A 23,418-nucleotide genomic window follows, 5' to 3' on the forward strand; every position below is an offset into this window, starting at 1 on the left:
TTTGAGAGGATGAGAGCAGTTGTGTGTTTGAAGCAAATTTTTGGCAATGATATTTGATGATCTTTGCTCAATAAAATAGGAGATGGTGGGTTTAGTGTATTTATTTGGCTGTTGCACACGCCATCTTCTTCACATGAAAGGTCTTGTCAGTGTTATCTGCACAAGAGATCTTATCTGTTACACATTTATCCTTCCCCATGCACTCCAATCTAGAATGAGAGCTGCTATTATCACACTAACTTTTGCTAATAACCCCACACCAACCATTCTTGATATTCATAACAAATCTCAAGATCTTTAGGCATCTCGAGGTCTTTTATACGATGGATGAGGCTTATTAAAGTCTATTTCCTCACTATCTTAATAAGGAAAGGGCTCCTCTCCTCTAACTTGAAAAATTACGTTGTATTTGGTGTCTCCAAAAGCAAAACAAAGAGGACTTTGGAGAGGGAGACGACATTTAATTTGTGTTCTTTTGAGGATTAATTATGTTTTGTTATTAAGTTTGAGCTTCGGTGAGGGCTATTCAACAATCATATAAAGTGATCTTTTGGGAGGGGGACGACATTTAATGTTTTTTTATGACATGAGAGAGAGAGAGAGAGAGGATCTGTTCTGTTAGTTCGATTGCAAAACTTAATGAGTGGGATCTCTAGTGATATGGCGATCCTATCTGTCCTTCACTCAATATCTTCTCATCAATTTTTTCTTATAAGCGTGACTGCAATGAGATCTCCACAGGTGTGTTCAAGGGGAGATCTAATAATATCTTGGGATATTTACGAAAAAGTGATTCACTTGGGATGAATTTACGCTTCCCACTGACTGTTCATTACCAAACACATGAATGATAACGATTTCAAAGATTTTTAAAGTGGTAATTTCACGGGTTTAAAGTGACTAATTGGAAATAGTTACTTTAAAACTTCAAAATTACCACTTCAAAATCGTCGAATTCGTTTATTGTTTTTAATTTTTTTTTAATAAAAACGTGATAATTCACATTTTGATAATTAAATTGAACAATTAGTCAGAATTGTAAATGACTCATTTTTAGCTCACGAAATGATAAATCACCTTAATATCTATCGTCCTTCAAATGAAAAGTGGAGGATTGTTGGTTAAAATCCAAATTGTCAAGTTGGAGATTCAATTCATTGAAATTAACTTTTTGTCCAATAGATTCATCTCAACATTAGAACATGATTCATTGAGATCAACATTTAAATTATGGAGATCAATTATATGAATCATAAATCTCAAAAAATTGATTTTGACATTTTATTGGTGCCTTTAAAAAGACATCCCTATCGCAACGATCTATTAAGTAATTTCTCTTAATATGTTTCCTCCCATCCCTTCTGTACTTGCTGAAAATCAAGGTTGATTAATTAGACATACCCGTCTACGTTTGCATGAATATTGGTGATGCTTTGTACATACGTTTTCAACATCCCCCCTTAACTTTCATATTGTGTGATTAATGAGCAATAACTTAAATTCCCTCATTTTCAAGATCTAGCACCAAAAAATAAAATAAAAGAGTCGTGATGGAGTAACATAGAAATTGACATCGTTTGGGACATTGGTGTTCACATAAACAAAGATGCTTCTCACTCATATCTCGATGTAAAAGCATATATGATTTCTATAAATACGTCCACGTCAGCAATGTCCCAAACGATGTCAATTTCATGTTATTTCAGCATTTTCAAATAAAAAATGATTGTATCATTTTCAATTGTACTTTAATATTTTGTACATAATTCATGATTTTTTTTATTATAAAAAAGTGAATATATCTCCTACTTTAAAAAGAATAATGATGGCCTGACACGCCCTCATAGTCGCTCTGACGTGGCATGTACTAGAATCATAGATTCTTTTTCTCAAGATACATAATTTCAAATGTTTATGGGAATGTATAATTGTGTATCTCAAGGGAAATAATCTATGGTTCTAACTCATGCCACGTCAAGGCCCTTTGGGGGCGTGTGTCAGAAGGAACGTTAGAAAATCATGACTCCTTTAAAAATTCTAGTTTATTCGTGAGGTTTGGAGGTTGAAGTAGAAGGAATCTCTAGGTTGAAGAGCAAATTAAAAAAAAAAAAAAACCAATTAATTGAAGATGATTGATTTTAAGTTGGAGGAAGAAAAAAAAAAAAACAAAGTTTCATTTTGCATGTTGACTATGATGGTAGTTAGGTCATATTCTATTATTCCATCAGAGAATATGGTGGTGAACAGAAATGTAATTAGATAGAAAACATATTCACCAAAAATATATAATAAAAAAATAAGAAAGATTTATCCAACAGACCTACCATCAAACCACGTAAGAAAATTCAACTTGATCCGGTTAATTTGTTAGTAAACATACCTTGGATTTGATCCTAATCACATAAAAATTTTGGCATGAAATATATATATTTTACTTTGGCAGGCCTCATGTACCAATCACCCTGACACGTGTTCAACAATTAAATATAGTCATTATTATGTAGATGGGCATATAGAGATTCAAATGTATGAACTCGAGAGCAAACATAGTCGTCCTTAGCGTCTCAACTAACCCTTAATGATGCCATAAAAAAAAAACATGATCTGATGACATAGGATTATAAACGAAAAAATTCTAAGACCTTTGAAAAAAAAAGATTAAAAAAATATATATATATTTTAACAGTTGGATTTTAGTTTTAAACTTGGGAGTTTGATAGCTATCCTTTCCCCACCTTCGATCATGTTCAAAAAGATTTTTTTTTGTTTTTGAATTCGAGTTTTTCCATTAAATCTAGAACTCCATGATGTTGGATTGCCAATTTGATAATCCATGTAGGCCCAATGACCCTTTGTAAGATTTAAAATCTTATTAAGTTAGTCAGGCTAGCCTAATTTATGAAGTAAGGGTTTGTTCGGTAACAAACTTGATAAAGTACGAAGTTTTTGTAATAAAATCGTAACAGATGGTCTGCCCAGTAAATCTCTCAAAAAACAAAGGCCTGGACTCAATCAACAGCCTCAAAGAAGGGATCATGGAAGGTTATTCCTTGGGATGCCAGTGTCTGGAGAAATCACATCCAACGGTCTGCATTCTGTTGAGTACGTCCTCCAATTTTAGGAGTAGTTGAAAGAAATCACGTGAGTACGCAAACCGAGGTGTACAGAAATCTCAATACGTCCGTACGTACACTGAAAAAGCTGTGGCATTGGTGAAAACGAATTCCCAGTCTAGGTAATGTGTTTAATGCTTTTTTCTTATGTCTTGTAATAACAGAGAAATTTTTGCACACCATTTTAAGGATAATTATTCGGTGAATCGTGCCGTACGTTAAAAAAAAGTAAGTAATGGTGTGGACCCTTGAAATTTCTTGTCCATTAATCAATCTATGTGCAATCAGATAACCCACCCATACCCTCCTCCCTTCTTACATCTTCTTGATTGATCCTTACTGACAGTACAACAGAAAGTCTAAATAAAGCTGATTATATATGATCAGATGCAACGGTTAACATCTGATTATTAGGGAAAACCTTTTAAGAGATCTGTTTGGATGTTTGACTTGGACTAATCAAGATTTACTATGTACCATCAATTATCAGGTTTTCTTTCTTGAGTGGGCAAAAACTGTACAATCAAATCAATATTTTTTTTTTTTTTACTTTTTTTTTTTTTTTTGTACAAGAAAATCTTTGGGGATCAATTTCAAAGCTAATCATAATAAAGAAGAAAAGAAGGAGCTCCGTCTATCATATATCCCATCAAAATATTAATATTCCAACAAAATCTCTAAAAATATATATAAGATGTTTAATTTCGATTGTTGTTTTTATTATTATTATTGTTCGGTAGAGCATCTCCAACCAATTTTCAGGACTCTAAATATCCATGGCGGGCGAGATGTCTAATCGCTCTCTATTTTAGAGAAATCCGCTCTATACTGCAACTCATGTCTTTAAATATTGAAATTTGAAGAAATTTTGAAAGGTACTCCTAATCACTATTCACCTCTTTGTAAAGAATAATTTATCAAAACGATATAGTTTTCAAAATTAATTATCAAAATGGTAAACTGTAACAATTAATTCCGAAAACGATAAAATATCGTTTTCGGAATTAATATTTTTTATCAAAACGGTAAAAATAGTAAAATGTAAATTATTTTTATCGAAAATACCTTTTTTTTATTTTACATATGTATTTACCATTTTAACCTTAAAAATAAATTAAAATCCAACTAAATCTTTCTCTTCTTTTTAATTTTTCCAACACTAAAATAGAAATATGAAAGAAAAGAGGATTTTTTCGTAATTTTAGTCAAAAAATAAAAAATGGTATTTTCGGTAAAAAAAATTTACATTTTATTGTTTTTACCGTTTTGATAAAAAATATTAATTTGAAAACGATAAAATTACCGTTTTCGGAATTAATTGCTACATTTACCATTTTGGTAAATAGTCGAAATGTGGTGCATGTTTTGATAAATTTACCTTTTTTAAATACCTATTTTGTCCTCAATTTTCTATAAATGTCATTTTCAACCTTCTCTTAAAACATATTTTAAATACTATTTTTGTCCCTTTTTCTTTTCAACCTTTCAAGTGAATAAATAGTGTTTTAAAAGATGAATAATGAGTTAAAGAGAGGGTTGGTTGGAGCTCAAGCTGGTTTGGAGAGGATCTCGATCTTCAAATTTAGAAACATGAGTTGGTGATGCTCTTGGCATTTTTTTAGGTCTTACGGTGCACAAAGCTTGTTTTGCTAGTCCTTCTCTTGGCCATTCTTTTGATTTAAAACCTTCAATTGATATAAAAATGCTCTTTTTCACAAATGTTATTATTGTTTTGTATTTTACATAAAATCGTGACAGAGTGACCTCAAGTTATCTCGAGTGAAAAAGCATCTATGATTCCTATCCACTTTCACGTCAAGAAGTGCGTTCTGAGGTTCCAACCTGAGGTCACTTCAACATTATTCTTTTACATATCCAAATCATCTCAATCAATCTTTTTTTTTTTAATCTTTAGAAACATTCTAACAGTTAAGTAGTGTTTAATCTCATGCCTTTACCTTTCCACATTTGTATAAGTAATAGTCTCTATGTCCAACTAAATTTCACAATGAATAAGGTCAATTCATTAGTCCGATGAGCATGGTTGCTTTGTCTACTGTGGAAAATCAATATGTTAAAGATAATAGAATGTTGGAGAGTATATGCTATGGTTTGTCATCATGTACTTCGTTACAATACAATTTTTATGAATTGGATGACAATGATGTAGATGTGAGACACGAAGGTAGGAGATGGTGATTTTGAAAAAACGAAATAACAAAGACAATAAAAACGCACAAACACTATGATTTATGTGATTCAACAGCGTGCCTATGTTCACGGGCCAGAACAAGAACAAAAACAATCACTATTTTCTTTCAAGTTTTACAATCTTAGAGATCTTTATTTATAAAATTAGGAGTTGCTAAAACATGTCTCTCAAAAATAGAAAAAAAAAATCTTTAAAATACAATTGCACGATTGTCCTTCTCATAACCCTAAAAGATCAGCGGAACTCCCGATAGAGGCAACTCTTCATAGTGCCAATAGAATCCAAGATATTTACACAACAATGATCTTATTAGAGAGAGTTAAGTGACTTCGATTTCCATATGAAACAAGTCAATGATCATGTGGTGGCTTGAAGGAATGGTATGATGAGACTCATGAGTAGTATCAAGCATTATAATGTTCTCTGATCTTGATTCCTATTATTAGTCTTCCATATTTTCTGAGTTAGAAAGGTAAAATGGTTTCAGAACCCTTCATTATACAATGTCATATCATTTGGAGGTGTCGTACAAGTTCCAACGACAACAACTTGGTCTGTTAATGGGCCGGGGCTTTGGCCTGATATGTCATGAATCAGTCTTGAGTACTATAACCAAGACTGTTTTGTCATCGGACCAGGCCAGGACCGATTCATGTCTAGGAACTACGCCTGTCATGAAGTCAGACTGGTCCAGCCTTCATGCTTGAGGCTTGAAAAGCCCAGCCCATAGGAACTTGTCTAGGAACTACGCCTGTCATGAAGTCAGACTGGTCCAGCCTTCATGCTTGAGGCTTGAAAAGCCCAGCCCATGGGGCCCATTGACAGCCCTAAGGCCCAACAACAACCCCACACACAATAGATGAGTTGTTTTTTGCTCACATAATGTTTGCTCAGACTCCTCCGTGCTTGCCACGTCAAGCATACAAGAGTTGTTTTATAACTAACAAGGGTACTTTTGTAAATTAAAAATGTCATTCAATACACGTGAGTAAATGTGATTCGTGGATCTCAGATTTTTGTAAGTAACAAAAATTTTCCACAATAGATTGCAATGGTGACATTGATAATTAATTTTCTTCCTTGAGAATTTAATTCGTCTCTTATCAAGGACCTTGTTAGCAATTTGGCATTTAATTCTTGAAAAATTCATTAATTTTTTATTTTTTAATGAAAGTATTGTCGACAATAAATTTTTACGGATCTACCTCGAGATCCGTGAAATAAGATCGCAAATAATTTTATTGATTTTTGATGAAATGTGGATACAGATCTCAGTGTTTCCTCTGATTAACAGTCAAGTACAAAGAATAGTAACGATGTATGTATGTATGTAGCTTTTCTTCTCTCCGTGCTTCGCGCTTTATCGGCTGAGAAGGTAGCTTGGACGGTGGCTTTTTCTTTGTGCTTGATCTTCTGTAGAGGCTTCTGTAGATTTTCTTCTCTCCGGGCTTCGCGCTTTATCGGTTGAGAAGGTTTTCTTGGCTTCCGGAGAAGGGCTTTATGCTTGATCTTCTCTTTAGTTGGAGTCCGGATCTCTGAAGAACCTTGCTTTGTCTTTAGAAGAGGGCTTGAGAGCTTCTTCTTCTCTAGAGGGAGAGCTTCTGTCTTCTGAGAGAAAGTAATCCAGATCCCCTCTCAATGAGAGAGGCTCTTGTATTTATAGATTTAAAGATAATTTAGCTTTCCAATTATACCCCCAACTTAAGAAGGCTTAATTGATTTGTATAAAAGGCTAAATTTGTCCAAATCCAATTTTATGGATTATTATTGGGCCAAATTTATTTATTTGGGTATTAGGCCCAATATTTAATGTGGATCACTTGAATTTATAGGATCATGAGCTTTATCTGCGAAAGCCCAAAACCCAAACTTGTAGGGGGGCACGTTCCCATTTAATGGACTCAATTTGGATTTGAAGCCCATTAATAAAATTAGGGATTTTTATTTATAAAATTTGTAAAGGCCTTCTCAAAATTTTGGTGCCTACAAGTATTATTCTTCAGAGTATTGAACAATTCTGAATAATTCATTCATTTTAAATTTACAAAGAATAAAACGTGTTTCTTCTACAACTTTTACGAATTTTTATAAAATTCGATGGGAAAAAAAATGCTATTGTAACTTGTATGTTACAAAGTGTAAAACTTGTATGTTGTAACGTGTAGTACAAGTTGATTTTGAAGTGGCCATACTTCAAAGCTTTGGAGGAATCTATTTTTTACGTGACAAATGTCATTTTTATCTTTAAAAAAATAATGATAAGACCTTCTACATTTATTTAAGATTACACCTTAATTTTTCAAATTGATGATTTGTTTTTTGACCTTGATCTTTTTAATAAATTAATGGAACAATAACCTCAATACTCTCATCATTACCATCATTGTTACCGTTACTAATTTCATCATCACCATTACTATCATATCATCAAATTTTTGCTTTTTGAATTTTTGAAGTGAGAAGGACAGAATTTTTGCTATCCAAAATCAAATAGAAGTCGAGTTTTTCACGAATTAAATTTTTGTCTTATTCCAAATTGCAAACAAGGGTCGGGGACTCGGGAGAGAAGATTTCAAGGTCTCATGCACTTAAAAAAAATAAAAAATAATATATAAAAAACGATTACTTCATCTTATTTGCCATTCAATAGTGACATATTTTTGCTAACACGTGTGATGACATGTTTGGCAGTGGAAAGGAAAGACCGTTGGCAAGTTAAAGCATCCATTAATATTTAATCCCTACTTGTATCTACCGTCTTGTGTGGATCAAGATTTGGAGGACCTCAGTGATACAAGAACCTTTACATCATACCCTCCTTAACTGCCACGTATGCACTTTACCTTACTTCCTGTAGTTTTGCACCATCAAATATCATCTTGATTGGTGATTGGTGAAATGATTTGTTTGAGATATTTGAATCAAATGGTCAAGAAATAATCAGTCAAACTGACTTTAAGTGCTTAGGTCTAACAAAGAGAAGGCCAAATGAGATGCTCATAGGGTTAGTGGGTCCACACTGAAGAATGCAAATTTGGAGTCGGTGTTGAGTCCCTCATCCAAGTTCCAACCTCTATTCAGATCCGATCTGAGTTAAAGACCTAAACACACACACTGTTGTGAAGGAGATTCTAAAAGCTCTCCTTCTCACATTGAAGGACCCCCACTTTTTTTTTGTCTTGTAATCTCCAAAGGAAGAGACAATCTTTCGTTATTGCGGATCCGTGTTCTCTCTTTCTTCAGGTATTTCTCTTATCTTTTGCAGGAAATTTTCCCCCATTTTTTGAATGTTTGTCAATTGTGGGTAATGTTAGATCCTAACTAAGGTTCTATTTATTATTAGCTTTTCTATACATATTGTTGCAAGGAAGAGTATAGAGATCTGTGTGGATTCAAAATTTTCTGGTTTGTATAATTTGCGGTTATATTGTGATTTCGAAAGATGGGTTACCTTTATAATTGGAAATACAGTGGATTTGAAGTTGATTTCAAAGTGGGTTTTTGTTGATGAGGACTAGGGTTTGATTTTGGGTTGTCCTTGAAATTCTGCATTGTGTTTGGCTTGTTGGTGGGTCATGGGTTTGCTTCCTTTTGGGGAAAGATGCGATTGAGTTTGAGCATCCAAAGAGTATGAGTTTTGGTTCAGTAGGGTAAAGCTTTGTTTTCAGTCCAGGTGAGGTTTTATCTTTGGTGGGTGAAATTAATATTAGTGATTTTCAATAGCTTGTATTTTGTTTATGTATGTTTTGTTGTTGGATTCTTTCTCCTTTTAAGTTCAGATCTTTAGTGAACACCGTTGATTGAGGTTTGATTACTTCTATTTCTTTTATGCATCATCATCATTAGAGCCTTATCTGAAAATTTTGAGTTCGGATGAATGGATCGTGTTCTTCCATCAATTATGTCTAAAGTCGTGCTTCCACTCTAAATGCCTCTATCCATGAACTTTGTGATGTTCCCCCTCTCTTTAAGCACCCTCACGTTAGGTGTTCGTTCTTACAGGGGCTGTATCGGGTTCTTGAAGCTACTAGATTGTCACCAATTTCTTCATTGTATTTCTTTTATGCATCCAATCAAAATTTAGTTCAGTTGAGTGGATTAGGGGTTTTAGATAATTTTTGTGCAATCATTTAAGTCAGATCTTCAGATGAGTTTGTTTACATGTATTAGCCAACCACCAAGACATGAGTTCTCTTTTGAGATTGTTTGTTTGGAATTTTTTCTAAGGGCTTAGATCCATTGCTCAGTTAGTTTGGCAAATTGCAAAGCAACTTTGAGGTCGTGGATTCAAGTCCAGCTTACCCATCAAAAAAGAAAAAGGAAAAAAAAATGAAATTTAGTAAAAAAAAAACATTCTTTCTTTCTTTTTGGATGGGTAAGCTGGACTTGAACCCACGACCTCATGTTTGCTTTGCAATTTTTCAGACCAACCGAGCTATGGGTGTAAACCCAATTTCATTGTTTCAATTGTTTTTAAATTTTAAGAAGCGCCACTTAGCTAAGTGGTAAGACTTGTGGAGGTTATTCCCAAGTCCTAGGTTCAAACCACTTGAACCCATACTTCTTATGCTAACTATAACTATTAACAATGAAACATTATTCCTGTACTAACCAAGCATTTACCTATCAAAAAACAAAAAAAAAATTGTTTTTAAATTTTTCTCTTCGACCAACATTTTGAGTGATAGGCTTGCTTTTTACGGGTAAATTTGTGTTTTTGATTCATATTTTGCAGTTGTTGAGCCCTCATACAAATTATACTTTGATGGATGATTTTGTAGGTTCTTTTTTGCTTGCTAGTGATATTGAGAAGAGGTATATTATATCAAGTGCGGTTTAGGGAAATCCATCATGTTCAGGCAATCACCTAATAGTAGGAATCAGAGGTCAAAAGGATTCAGAGTAAAGCATGCTCTTCAGATATGTGTTCTGCTTGCAGTTTCCATCTGGTTGCTTTACCAACTCAAGCACTCCCACGATAAGAAGAAAGCATTTGATGAGAGCAATGTTAAACTATCACACAAGGTTGAGAGTGAGAGTGAGCATGAAATCTTAAAATTAGGGAGGAAGGATCTTCTCCCTCAAGTAGAAGAAACCACCGATGAGAATGGTACACAGGGCGGGGAAGAAGAAGACGAAGAGAAAACGCATGAAGAAGAAGACGAAGAGAAAACACATGAAGAAGAGGAAAGCAAGACTGAAGAGGGCGAGGGGGAAAGCAAAAGTAGAGGGGGTGGAGATGATGAGATTGATAACCAAGATCAAGAGAAAGCCGAAGAAGGTGTTGATAGGGGAGATGAATTTGTAGAAAAAGAAGAGAGTGAAGAGAAAGCAAGCGAGCATGAGGAGAGTGAAGAGCAGGAAGAGAAGATTGAGAATGTGGGTTCATCCGAAGATCAAGATCACGATGGAGGTGACAAGAATATTCAAGAGGCACGAGAGGAACATTACAAGGGGGATGATGCTTCCAGTGCTGTGGCCCGGGATGCCCAAGTTACAACCAATGAAGGTGAAAATGGAGCTTCGGGAAACTCAAATGAGGAAGAACAGGTAGAAAGATCGGAAAATAATGATTTAGATCCAGAAAACAAAACCAACGGCACCGAGGAAGTCACTTACAATGACCACAATGCAGATGTAAATGCTGATAGTGGTGAATCAATTGAAAGTAACACGTCTGTAAATGGAACAGTTAGTGAAGAAAAGGTTATGGAGACTAATTTGTCCGAATCAGAGAACGGATCCCATCAAGCAGAAGTAAACAATAACTCAATAGCAGAGAATGGAACAGATGTTGGCTCATCTTCTAAAACCCATGATCAAAATTCAACATTGGAGACAGAAACTTCTAATGGAGGTGACTCCAACACAACCGCAGGGATGGAGCAATCAGAAGCCAACTCTACGCTCTCTAGCACGACTGAGAATGATGAAGCCAAGGATGAACCCAAAGACCCTTCTAGAAATTCTGAGGCTGTTGTACCGGTAGTGAAATCCAATACAACTGATGGAGTGGAGGATAGTCATGGGTCTTCATTCACAAATGAGAATAATGATGCAGCTCAAGCTGATAAGACTGAGACTACTGTAAAAGATGGAGTGGAAGATAGCTCAGTATCTTCAACCACAAATGAGAATGCAGAGGCAGCTCAGGTTGAATCTGTTGATTCTTCTCTTCCCCAAGAAGTGAAAGATGCTCGCACAGATCTGGGAACTTTGCCAGATGTCGAAACTATGGGGAGGAACAATGAAGAGGTAGCAGCGGAGTGATGTTCTGATGGAAAGTTGGTTTCTTCTGTTACGGTGCTCTTATTAACATTCATATTTGTTAAATAATATGTTCCCAAGTTTCTTGCCTATATGTTCAAGTGAATCTATTGTAGGTTGTGGTGAAAGTGTGTAGGCAGGTTGAGAATTCTTCTTCTTTGTAATTCACAATTTGTGTGACGTTCCCATATAGATCGTTGGGATTTGCCTTGATTACAATTTTTTCCATGGTTTGGATTTAATCCAGCAGGTCAAAGAATATGTCCAATGCTGCACAGTGGAGGTTCAATTTGTTCTTAGCTTAGCTTAGCTTAGAGCATCACTTATTCACCTCACTTCACCATGCGTTGAGAATCTAAACATCTTTCATTGGATAAAATTGGTTTACCGGTAACAAGAAACCTAACCCTGAGCTGGTGACGAAGGTGCAATCATCATCGATGAACCACTGTACCAAAGATTTTGGGGTTGGTTAAATCAAATTTCAATCTTCCATCGTTAATTCTGTCTAGAGCTATTTTTATTTATTATAAAAAATAAATGTGTTTATATGTTGATTTTCACTCTCAATCCACCTTCTTATGGATCTTCCCATCCTTCTTTTGGCACCTCCAATTCGAGTGACCTCCTATGTTGAAATAAGGTGATATTATTCCTGCAATAATACACATTCTCTCTTTTTAGAAACAATATGGAGAAACTTAAAATGAAATATCGTGCATTGAATCAACCTACAACTAATTTGGTTCTACGCGAGTGTTTTTTTTTTGGGTTGATGCTATAGATGTTTGAAGGCTTTACCTTCTATTAAATTCGATAAATATTATTATGTATTTTCACTTAAAATGTTCATTACTTATAAAAGACTAGATTTTATATAATAATTTTGAAAAAAAAAAGTCTAAACTCATCTTTAGAAGAACAAATTGTAATTCGGTCATTTTACTTTTATAGAAAATGGGTTATATATTGTTAATATAATAAGAATATAAAAAAAAGTTGGTAACGTTCCACTTATACAATCACACGAGTTCTTCTAAGGTCTTATTCCCTTTCTCAAGAACTGGAACCAGTTCTTGTAACTACATCCATGAGTCAAAACGACTGATTGAACAGACCTCCAATGCCAACCAACAAACAAACAAAAAAAATGATACAATGACGTCTGTTGGATGGTATTTTACTGATTCAAATCTTACTCTTGCACTGCATAGTACAGGAGGTAATCTGGCTGAATGAGTAATGACCCGCAAGATTTCATTTCTTCTTGTCGGATAGAAAGAATGGTGTAACAACACATATCCAGAGTACTACAACCAGTCACTGCACTCAAAGGACCTCATCTAATATCATACAGCAGACAGTAATGGGTTCCAACTTCCAAGAGAATTTAAAGGCTTACTACTTGAGCAAATTATCGCCTTGCGGACCCAACTTCAACAACAGATAATTGTTAACTTAAATAGTTCAAGACGGCCAATCTTCAGCTTGGAACTACAGAGAGAAATTATGCTCTGCAAAAACCGGCCATTCAACAATAGACCTACAAAGTTTTTGCCCACCAACACTAAAATCATTAAGTAACCAAGCTAAAAGCCTTGGATAAACGAAAATAGAAAGACCATGATAACAATTAATCAATCAATTGAACCTTCAATTCCGCACTAAATTTCATGGATAAACCATAATAACACGGTTAAAAGGGAAATTCTATCAGTATTCACTTAATTTTATTGGGATGCTGCAAGAGCATACTTCAAAGAAATAGAGAAGCACTTTGTCACAGGCATTTATAAAATCTCAACAACCATCCAAAACAGGTAGCAATGTTCAGATTCTAGGTTTCGAATGTCAATGGTCCTTGTGCTTTACCTCGAAAAGGCCATCTGGACCTGGAAAAGAAGCCATGACACATCAAGAAACAAGAATTATTACACTAAAGCTTAATAAAGAAGCCAATCCATAACAAGTCCATACAATATCTGATTCTTAATTCTCTTCAAGGACTTTCCCCTTGAGATCAATTCCATGAACAATAGGAGCATAGATCACAAGATAATTAAATGGACATGGTCAAATATAATTGTTTTGACCATGAACAAAATGGAAAAAAAAAACATATATATTTGGAATATACTAATATACTAATAAAAGACAAATAAATAATGCCACAAATTATAATAAAATGTCAAAAAGAAAAGAAAATATAAAAATTTGAGGTAGAAAAATCAAGACCCAAATACAATTATTTGACCATACCCTCAATGGGTGAAGGGACTAAACGTTATGCAAATAGAAAAACCAGACGAGCAAATAAAAGAGGTATATTTTCAATCATATATAATCAACCTCACATTAGTCTTATAAGTCCAATTTATCCTAAAACCAAACAATTCTAATAGGTTAAACCAGTTCCCGATTTAACTACAAAGTAAGAATGAAAATAGTAAACTGCCCGGACCTAAGAAAATGTACATTAAGTTTTCAGGTGAAGTTCTCTACCCTACTCCATTACTTCAAAATGTAGTTTCAAATCAACCATAACAATAGCTCTGCTAATATGTTATAACAGGGTATTGTTATGCAGCTTGGATAATAGCTTCATCTTGAGCCAACAGTTTTTGATTATTTTACAAAGTTCTAAAATGTTGAGAATTGTATCAGAGGTGGTCTTATTAAACTCAATAGCAAAAGCCAATGGGACATTAATTTTTCAGACTCCAGGTTCAGTAAATCCATAACACTAACACCATAATCTACTCAACTTGAACCAGTAGGTAAAATGCATTGTTTAAAATAGACTATAAATAATATATTAATTCATTTGAATTACTAAACCCCTTACTATCAAGGTATTAAATTTAGATTTTGGTCATCCTAGAAATGGAAATAAATACAGTTTTTATGGGAAATAATGAAAATATTGAGAAAATTTTCATTTATATGTAGAATGATACAACAGAGATTAAAACGTGCTCATAATTCATTAAACCATAATAAACAATCATATGGAATGAGGAAATGAAGGTCACTAGCATTCCATTACGTGTTAAGTGTTAACTGGTATTTGAGAGCCCAACAGTAAAAAACAAAAATGTCAATGTCACGTTAACTACATACGTCTTCAAATTCAGAAACTTGCTTAACTAAACAGACTATTAGGTATTCTATTTAACTTTATTTTTAAATATACTTATGAATTAATTACTAATGTATCCAAGTAATTATGACATGGATGAAGTGAACCATGCGAACCTAAGAAAAAGAAAATACACATCAAAATTTCAGGTGAATATGTAATACTTGTTACTACAAACCATGATTTAAAATAAAAAAATAATAGCCATTGTAATGGGTTATTCTTAATTTATTATTCCCTTTGGATAATAGCATGCCCATGGAGTTTTGAAAAATCCAAACATCACAGAGATAGATATAGAGGTAGGAATTTATCAAATGAACCACAATTCCTACAGTGATGAATGAATTTATCGTCAAGAGTCCATGGATAAGAAGGGGATGGGGAAAGCTTGAACCCAATTCCTACAGTAACAAGTATAAGTGCAATTGAAATTCTTGGGGAGTTCTACAATTTTGAATTGATAAGACCATTCACTGTTTCTTGAATCTCGATCTCTCCCCTGGATGAACAATATAACCAAGAGAAACCAGAATAGAAGAGCATTCACCACCCATGAGTAAACATTTCGTAGTAGCCTCATTAGACCGTACATCTCTCTTGGTATCAATTTGAGCCAACAGTTTTGATTATCTTAAGATGTTCAAAAACTTGAGAATTATATCAGAACTACATCTCCAAAGGATCCTTCCAACCTTGATTTATTTGTTTTATTACAACTCAATGATACACATCATGGGGCATTAATTTTTCAAAGATTCTCTAGGTTTGTAACATCACGTCATAATACATGCAACTTGAGCCGGTTCAGTAAAAAACATCTTTTAACATAAACCATAAGTCCTATACTATTCATTTGACTTATTAAACCCTTTCTATTAATCTTTGGACTAGTTAACATTTCCTACACTCTAATTCTTCTAACTTGGTAAATATTCTTCATACTTTCCCCTAAAATATAGTTGGAAATTACACAAACCACTTTACCACCCTAGCCTGTGTTGTCTGACTAGCTTGTTTATCATACATAGCCCAACTACAATAAACCCTAGTAAAAGCCTGCCAATGAATCTCCACAAGGTGCAAAACCTGTGTTGCATCAAATTTGACGAGTACATGTGCGAGCTTCCTTGAGTAGGTAAGGATAAGATGATCTCTTCACAATGTAATAAGGGCTTGAGAGTGTTCCCATTTCTTACAGATGATGCTTAACACTACTAACTGAATAACCAACTGTAGTGGCCTTTTCTTAAACTGTTTTGTTAAATTAAAATTTTGCTTTGAGGCCTAAAAGCATTCACTTTTCAATGATACTTCCATGTGCAGTAGCCCCCATGATTGTGACCAGGTTAAGAAACAAAACATCATGTGTACATATTCATAATGTTCTAAGTTGACAATGTGAGACCACTCTTTGTTTGTCAAGCAAAATTCTAGCGCAGAACAAGTCTTAAGCTTATTTAAACATTGAACAACAAACCAAGTGATGTTTGAGCACAATGCACAAATAGATGACCAAGTTGAATTGTGATCTTAACATCATCAATGGTAATCCATTTCAAGCATGACTTTGGGGTATTCTCTATGTGATGTAGTCACTCCCACTTATATTAGGCCTAAGATGGTTATTTTATTTTACAGATTAATATCAAACTATTGTTTAGTAGATACATGAGCTGTGAGGAAATGAAAAACTTTTTCAACAAAGAAAATTAATACCAGGAACACCTACGCCGGTTTATCTGAATCGAAAGATCTACATTTCAATAAATTTAACTAACACTGCATCAATTGATAAAATGTAACATACCCCATGGGAACTCCTTGTTTCTGATATGCAAGTAAGGGTACGCCTGCAAGAATAAATATAAACATATATTCCATTACACCCGTAATTAACGAATTCCCAGACAAGTTCTAGAATCAAAAAGATAGAGTGAGAGATGAACTTAAATCAACGAAAACGCAAAAAAATACAGAATTATTCTGCATATTCGGGCATTAAAGAAATAAATAAGATACAATCGAACTGAAAAATAACACTTACAGGAGGATCCTCAGCGTGATGATGACCTTTCGATAGGTTGACGATCGCCAAAATAGTGCAACCAACGATTCCGGCGTATGTTATCTTTTCCCACTTTGCAGTCTCATCTGGAAGAAAACAAAACACATTGTCTCATCTCTCAATTGAAAATTCGAAATATATATATATAACAAGTGAAATCTCTAAAACAGATCTATCGAATCGGAACGCTAGCACAGAAATTCGAAATTTTTTTAATTTAGTGAATTAAATCCGATACAAGAAGTGTTACGATCAATCATGAAAAAATTATGACCTAATTTTTTAAGAAACTAAAAATAAAACCCTAATTAATCAAATAAATAAGCAAATCAAGTGTTTTAATTTGTTTTTCTCACAGGCATCATCGTGATGAGCAGAGGAAGAGAAGTTCCTTTTCGCAGGAACGCTGCGTTCGCCTTTGCGAAGGGCCGCTCGAAGACCAGATCTCACCATAGCCATCGCCATTTCTTCGTCTCTCTCTCAGCCTTCTCGAGATGGTGTTCATGTTCCCTCATTTATATAGATGACTGGGGAAAGTTTTCTGGACCGATTGTCCAGAATTATTCAATGTACCGTGGGCTCGTGTTTGCCAGGTGGACCATGGTTTTGAAGAGTTGGGATGCAGTAACGTGTCACGTTCCCATTGAAAGGAATGGTGTCTACGTGGTACATTCTAATTTAATATTAGAACACATACCTCATGTCACATAGAAAAAGGGCTGGAATTTGAAAATAGGACTGAGATCATTAACCCAACTGAGTTAATCCCCCAACCTGAGTTTGGATGAGGGATCTCCCAATTGACTCAGGTTGAGTTTGAGTTAATGATCTCAACCACGATATTAAAATGAAATCAAAATAATAATAATCGATGATGCTTTGCTTTACTCCTTAGTTCTTAAGGTCAACATTAAGAACACCAAAACATAAGTAAGGTAATTAGTTACTAACAATATTTGGAGGAAAGAATAATTAAAATAAATAATTTAAAATATATAACTAGTATAAAAAAGATTTTATATATTAGTGAGCATTGGGTTTGGATTGAGTTGGATTGCCCAAACCCTCAATTTTAAGGTTGGGTTGAAATATTCTAACTTAGGCTCAAGTCATTTTCTACATTACCCAACCTAAGCTCACCCATCAATCGGGTTGAGCTCGGACTAGCCTGCCCAAGTTGCAGCCCTATTTGAAAGTATCATGTAGAAACTATTCCTATTTTATAAGAATGGGACACGTCAATGGATTGTGATTTGATTTGTGTTGCAATCCGGTGAGGTGTCACATTACTATCAATGGGAATGGACTGCGATCACAAAATTATTTTGTTAAAATATATTTATATTAGCGCCCATAGTGAAGAAAACCCCGATCCATAGGAATTGGAGCCAATTATGTTATATTCGATCAGTACTCACAAGATGAGCATGTTAAAAAAAAAGAAAATTCTACTATCATTTGAGAGGTTTGTGTGTGTGTGTGTGCGCGTGCGCGCGCGTTTTCCAACTCTAGAGAATTGGAATTGACAGATACTCGTCATTCCAATTCCACTTTATTTTAGAATCGGAGCCATCAAGAAGGTACATTGAGAATTGAATCGGAAAAAAACCTAATACCAAGAAACCTAGCTAGAAGTCATTCAATAATAATAGAAAAATGTGGATTTTGAATCCAATTCAAGATATCAACTCTCAGAGACTTTGGCCAACTTAGCAAATTGGCACATTCAAATTTATGTGTAACATCATAACATATAAATCATAGAAATCCGATTCCACTTATTCCCTATCATGAGTTTGAAGATCTTTTCTCACGTTATTAGAAATCTAAAATTCTAAATCATAGAGCTTCCAAGGAGGTGGGATGTTGTACCAATTTCATTATTTGACGTGTTTAAAAATATGCAGATATGATAATATAAGTTTTCTTATTTTGAACCTTGCATGGGGCCTTGATATGGCACAAATAGTTTTATATTTGATTGAAGGCAGAAAGAAGCCTTGCTGTGATCGATCCATTGGTCCTACAATCCTCACACCACAAATACTTTTCCATAAGAACAGCTCACAATGTATTATGAGCTGAAATCAAATTAAACAAAACAAGTAAACCTTAAAAATAAAATAATAAAAACTATAATATCAAGACAATATCATTGAATCCCATATTATTCATGAAATCAAATTATACCCGTATGAAGTAGACCAAAGAGAAAAGACATGTTTTTGTTTTTATAATGTAAAATAAATGCATTTTCTTTTTAAAAATCACTTTATTTACTAATATCTTTCGCTATACAATTTAGAAGCAAAGAGAAAAAAGATGACATTTTATGTGACTGCATGATTCCACATGTCAGGGGTACTTTCTTTTTTTTTTTTTAATTTATAACAGGGGTGCCCGGAGTTATATCTGACTAGGGGGACCGGATGAGCCAGGGCCGGAACCAAGGCATATGCACCCCTCCCCCGGGCACGTGCGACACCCGCACATCACACACACTAGGTAAAAATTGTGGGTAAGTAGGCATGACATGTAGACCATAAACTAAATGATCTATCATGGTATACTGTAGGTTTTGTGGGAGATTTTATTATCCCTAAGAAATGCAAGAAGCAAGAATGAATTTTCAAACCGTAATAAGAAGTGAAGTATTATTCCAAAAGAAACAAAGCAAACAAAATGGGTGTAATCAAGCTAAACTCACTTAGAAACCAAAACCTTCCATTCAACCATAATTAGAAGGAATTCAAAAGATATTCGGGTAGTCATCACAGAAAAGCAGGAAAATAAGAATAGAGAAAAACAAGAAAAGCAAACGAGAGAGACTAATTCTGCATTGGAAAAAATAGAACAATTGCCCAGGTTTCATTCAACTTTCAAGGCAGGTCGAGGTTGATGATCATTCCATTGCAGCAACATCCATACTATTGATGTACCTGATAAAAAACAAGACAAAGTTATATGAACCAAATAAACTTTTTTAGATGATCACAAGCCAAGTAATTCCCTCACAATAATAAATTGTATTTAGTTAAGTTGAATGTAATGCAAGCGTGTGGAGATAAGGTAGATGAAAACATACACCATAAGGCATAAGCAATTGCACTACAAGCACAGTTCAAGAAATTGGTGAAATTGGCTTAGACCCATAGCTCAATTGGTTTGACACAGTGCAAGGCAACTTTGAGGTCATGGCTTCAAGTCCAGCTTACCCACGAGAGAGAGAGATGACTTGTTTGTATCATATTCTAGAGAAACATTGATTTGGGCACCAACAACAGATTAAGAATAATTGATAGAAAAAAATCCATTGATCTATCCATGTCTCAATATGAGATGGGTTTATGAACTACAGAACACAATATCATAATGAGGTCCAATAGACTTCACATCATAATGCTTAAAACCACTTCTTAATTCTATATGAATCTCTTCTGTACATCCTTGTTAACATAGAAGGTCCTGCAGAGACCTTAGATCATTGTGTTTCATTTCCTTTGGTTATCTCAACTCTCAAGTTTGCAAGACAGGAGATTAACAACATCCTGTTAATGAAATATTCAATCCCAAGATGTTGTCTTTCATATATAAACTGGAAAAATCGATAGATCTTTAGGTTGGCCATGGATAAGCTCTACCTTGATTCGATATATTTTTCTGCAAGCCTGTGAAAGATTAACAACTTTGAATTACAGATTGACATTGAATTAAGGTACAGCCATAGATATGCCACCAAAAGATCTTTCTTTTTCCGTATTTGGTCTTTTTTCCCCCATTTTGTTTGTGAAAAATGATGGCTTTTGGGATTGAACCCATCGTATAACCAAATAGTGTTCTATCTTGTCTGCAAACCTGTGACAACCAAAGGAAATGATATGCAATGATCTAAATCTACAGACCTTCTACATCAACTTGGGTTTAAAGAAAGGTAGTAAAAAACAAGTAAACAGGAAAATAAGATTACTTCCCAAGCTGCTTACCTAGAAGAAATCCAAAAGTGCTTAGCTCTTTCTTTTTTTGTTTTTGTAATCAAGCAAAAAAAATACTTGCTTATCTATGATGAACTACAGGTTTCTATTCAACTAAGATCCTCTTTGTTCCGAGTACTAAGCTCGTCTTTGGGGCCTTTGCTTGGGGGAAGTTGTGTATTTGTTCTCTTTCTGTAGTCCTGTGCATTAAAGAGATCATGGAAGATGGAACTATACACTTTAGCCTAATGTCTTCCAAACCCTCATAAAATTACAAATATATACTGTATACACCAGAATTGTCCAACAAATCATTTACGGAACAAATGAATTGAATTTCCACCATCACTAGGAAGAGTTGACCAATGTGGAAAAAGCAACTGGCTTCTTGGGGACTTTAGTGAACTAAGTTTCCACCATCACCAGGAAGAACTGAACAAATGTGGATAAAGCAACAACTGGCTTCTTCTTTTTCTATTTTTTTTTATAAGCAAAAAAATTAGTAAAACAAGGAATAGGTGATTGAGATGACCTGCCAATACAAGAAAAAGAAAATGAACTATCAACCCCACTCCCCAACCTAAATCATTGAAAAAAAATCCCTAAATTCCTTAAATGCTTTACACCAAAAGAACAATAAACCCAAAACCGAAAACGCCAGCTCCTAACGAGACTTTTCGACCCCCTCAAGCACCCTACTGTTTCTTTCTTTCCCCAAGCCCCAACAAATTGCAAACTCCTCAATGTCCTTAGAAGATGAAAATTTCCATAATATAGTTCTAGTTCTAGGAGAATGAAGACAATAGATCTATATGTAGTAAGAATTTTTAAGCCTCCAATTTCTCATAAGACTGTTCAGCTTTCCTTCGAAGTTAGAACTAGGTAAACAATTATTATCAAGCTTTGCACTCCTTTTAGCGTAGTAGTAAAGTTACCCATCAGATAAGAAGGAAAAAAAAAATGAATGCCAAGAAAAGAGGGTATTAACCAGTTACTCCCCTCCCCCTACACACACAAAATGGTTAACTCTTTAAAATCAATATTCAGTACTGTTAAGATGCTCAAGGTTTGCAATCAGAATATAAAGGGACTACAGAAAACCTATAGTTCAAGAAAAAAAAAAAAAAATTAAAGGAAGAGATGCAAATCAATCCAAGATCAAAGCATAAGAGGTAGCAACATAAACTGATCTCATGTTATTGTATGAAAATTAATACCTGCAAAGATGCCGACGGTTGTTAGATTAGCAATAGCCATTGTGTGGTAGATTAGATATTCTGTCAAGAAATGACCAAAGGCATAGATGAAAGACAGAAAAGTTGCCAAGTAAATTGGCTTGTTGTCGAGGTTAAATGCACAGAGAAAACAAAGAGTGCAAGTCAGAAGTGTCCACACTCCAAAAGTCCTTCCATGAACTTCACTCACTATAAGAAAAACGATATCTTCATTAGAAAATCAACCTCATAAAACACCTTATTATACAACCACAGAGGGAAAATAAACAAATAAAATGAATCATATTAGGAAATTAAACAAATAAGAAATGAAGGACAACATTTTTGGATAACAAGAGGAAACCGATTTAAATTGGGCAAATTAATTGATCACCAATTATATATAAATCAATCTGGAGCAAGAAAAATGTACCAACTGAAAAAACGTGGCTCAAGGAAATCTTTCATTTAAAATTCATTAAAATGCAACTCCTTGATCGCGTCTACTACTCTAAGTGCCTATCCCAATTTATAAACATATTCAGGCAAGAAAAATGATACATTGGAATCCCATATTTCTAAATCAATTTCAAGAATGTAACCGACGGTGTTAGTTCCCTACGGAATCTGTTCATAGTATTAGTGATTGCTTCCTGATAGATAACAATTTGCAATCCCTTTTTTTTATTTATTTTTTTGGTATTTTTGTAAATCAAATTGTTGTTACAAATCTTCTTCTTTGACTTACGCGAATTATACGGGTGACCTACAGAAGAAAATCCTAATTTCCTCGCAGATTCTTCGTAGTTCCACATGTAACTTAATGTTCGTATATATGTTGGATTTCCATCTCATTCCAAGTGAGAATTCTTCCAAATTTCTTGAACTCATGGCTCTCACCAAACAAAACCCTAAATCATACCTCCCTCTCATCAGTAAATACAATTGATTTGAAATGATCTAAATTTGAGATTAAGCAAATAAGATCAAATCTCTAAACAAAATCTTAAACTCTACATTTGAACTCTCACTTTAGAAAAAACAATTCTCTTAAAACATTATGTTTTAAAAACAAGAAGCAAATAAATAGAAAAGTAGAGGTAATTGGAAGCTCACTTGTGGTTTTGGAGAAGACGGCAAGTCTGAGTGCCCATATGTCGAAGAATCCGAACCAAACCGAAGCCAAACGAAGCGAACCAACTAACATCAACCACCAACCCAACGGTCTCATTATCAACTCACTCAACAACCAGAGATTCAACAAGATCTGCTACCCCTTTAATGGCTCGAAATTTTCTAGCCTCATCGTGACCATCGGATTTGAGAGAAAATACTTTAGTAAATTAGGAATGTCATTCAATACACGTGGGTACATGTGATTGGTGGATCTCAAATATTTGTTAGCAAAAAAATTTCTACCACTAGGTACCAACA

At 34.4% G+C, this 23,418-nt stretch overlaps 3 protein-coding genes across 5 annotated transcripts; 1 reads left to right on the forward strand and 2 right to left on the reverse strand.

The window, feature by feature from the left end:
* Positions 1-8,333: 8,333 nt before the first annotated feature.
* Positions 8,334-11,782, forward strand: LOC147409387 (myb-like protein X). 3 transcript variants are annotated; one of them, XM_086428377.1, is made up of 2 exons: positions 8,334-8,568; positions 10,107-11,782. In XM_086428377.1, exon 2 carries the CDS (start codon positions 10,177-10,179, stop codon positions 11,593-11,595), a length of 1,419 nt encoding a protein of 472 aa, XP_086284503.1. In that variant the 5' UTR covers positions 8,334-8,568; positions 10,107-10,176; the 3' UTR covers positions 11,596-11,782. The 3 variants fall into 3 exon arrangements, with proteins under 3 accessions (XP_086284503.1, XP_086284516.1, XP_086284509.1); XM_086428390.1 differs by lacking the exon at positions 8,334-8,568 and adding an exon at positions 8,627-9,015; XM_086428383.1 differs by lacking the exon at positions 8,334-8,568 and adding an exon at positions 8,628-8,998.
* A 1,434-nt stretch (positions 11,783-13,216) lies between these two features.
* LOC147409388 (cytochrome c oxidase subunit 6a, mitochondrial-like) lies at positions 13,217-17,315 on the reverse strand. Its single transcript, XM_086428403.1, has 4 exons — positions 17,156-17,315; positions 16,779-16,885; positions 16,542-16,584; positions 13,217-13,484 (listed from the first exon to the last, which is right to left on the reverse strand). Exons 1-4 carry the CDS (start codon positions 17,262-17,264, stop codon positions 13,444-13,446), a joined length of 300 nt encoding a protein of 99 aa, XP_086284529.1. The 5' UTR covers positions 17,265-17,315; the 3' UTR covers positions 13,217-13,443.
* Positions 17,316-19,506: 2,191 nt separating this feature from the next.
* On the reverse strand, positions 19,507-23,253 carry ERG28 (ergosterol biosynthesis protein). The gene is made up of 3 exons (XM_086428396.1): positions 23,101-23,253; positions 21,988-22,194; positions 19,507-19,738 (listed from the first exon to the last, which is right to left on the reverse strand). The coding sequence occupies exons 1-3, from the start codon at positions 23,213-23,215 to the stop codon at positions 19,668-19,670; spliced, it is 393 nt and encodes a 130-aa protein (XP_086284522.1). The 5' UTR covers positions 23,216-23,253; the 3' UTR covers positions 19,507-19,667.
* Positions 23,254-23,418: the final 165 nt, after the last annotated feature.

This window comes from Akebia trifoliata, chromosome 2 (assembly GCF_017979445.1).
Source record: "Akebia trifoliata isolate Shusen 1 chromosome 2, ASM1797944v1, whole genome shotgun sequence".
Lineage (NCBI taxonomy): Eukaryota > Viridiplantae > Streptophyta > Magnoliopsida > Ranunculales > Lardizabalaceae > Akebia > Akebia trifoliata.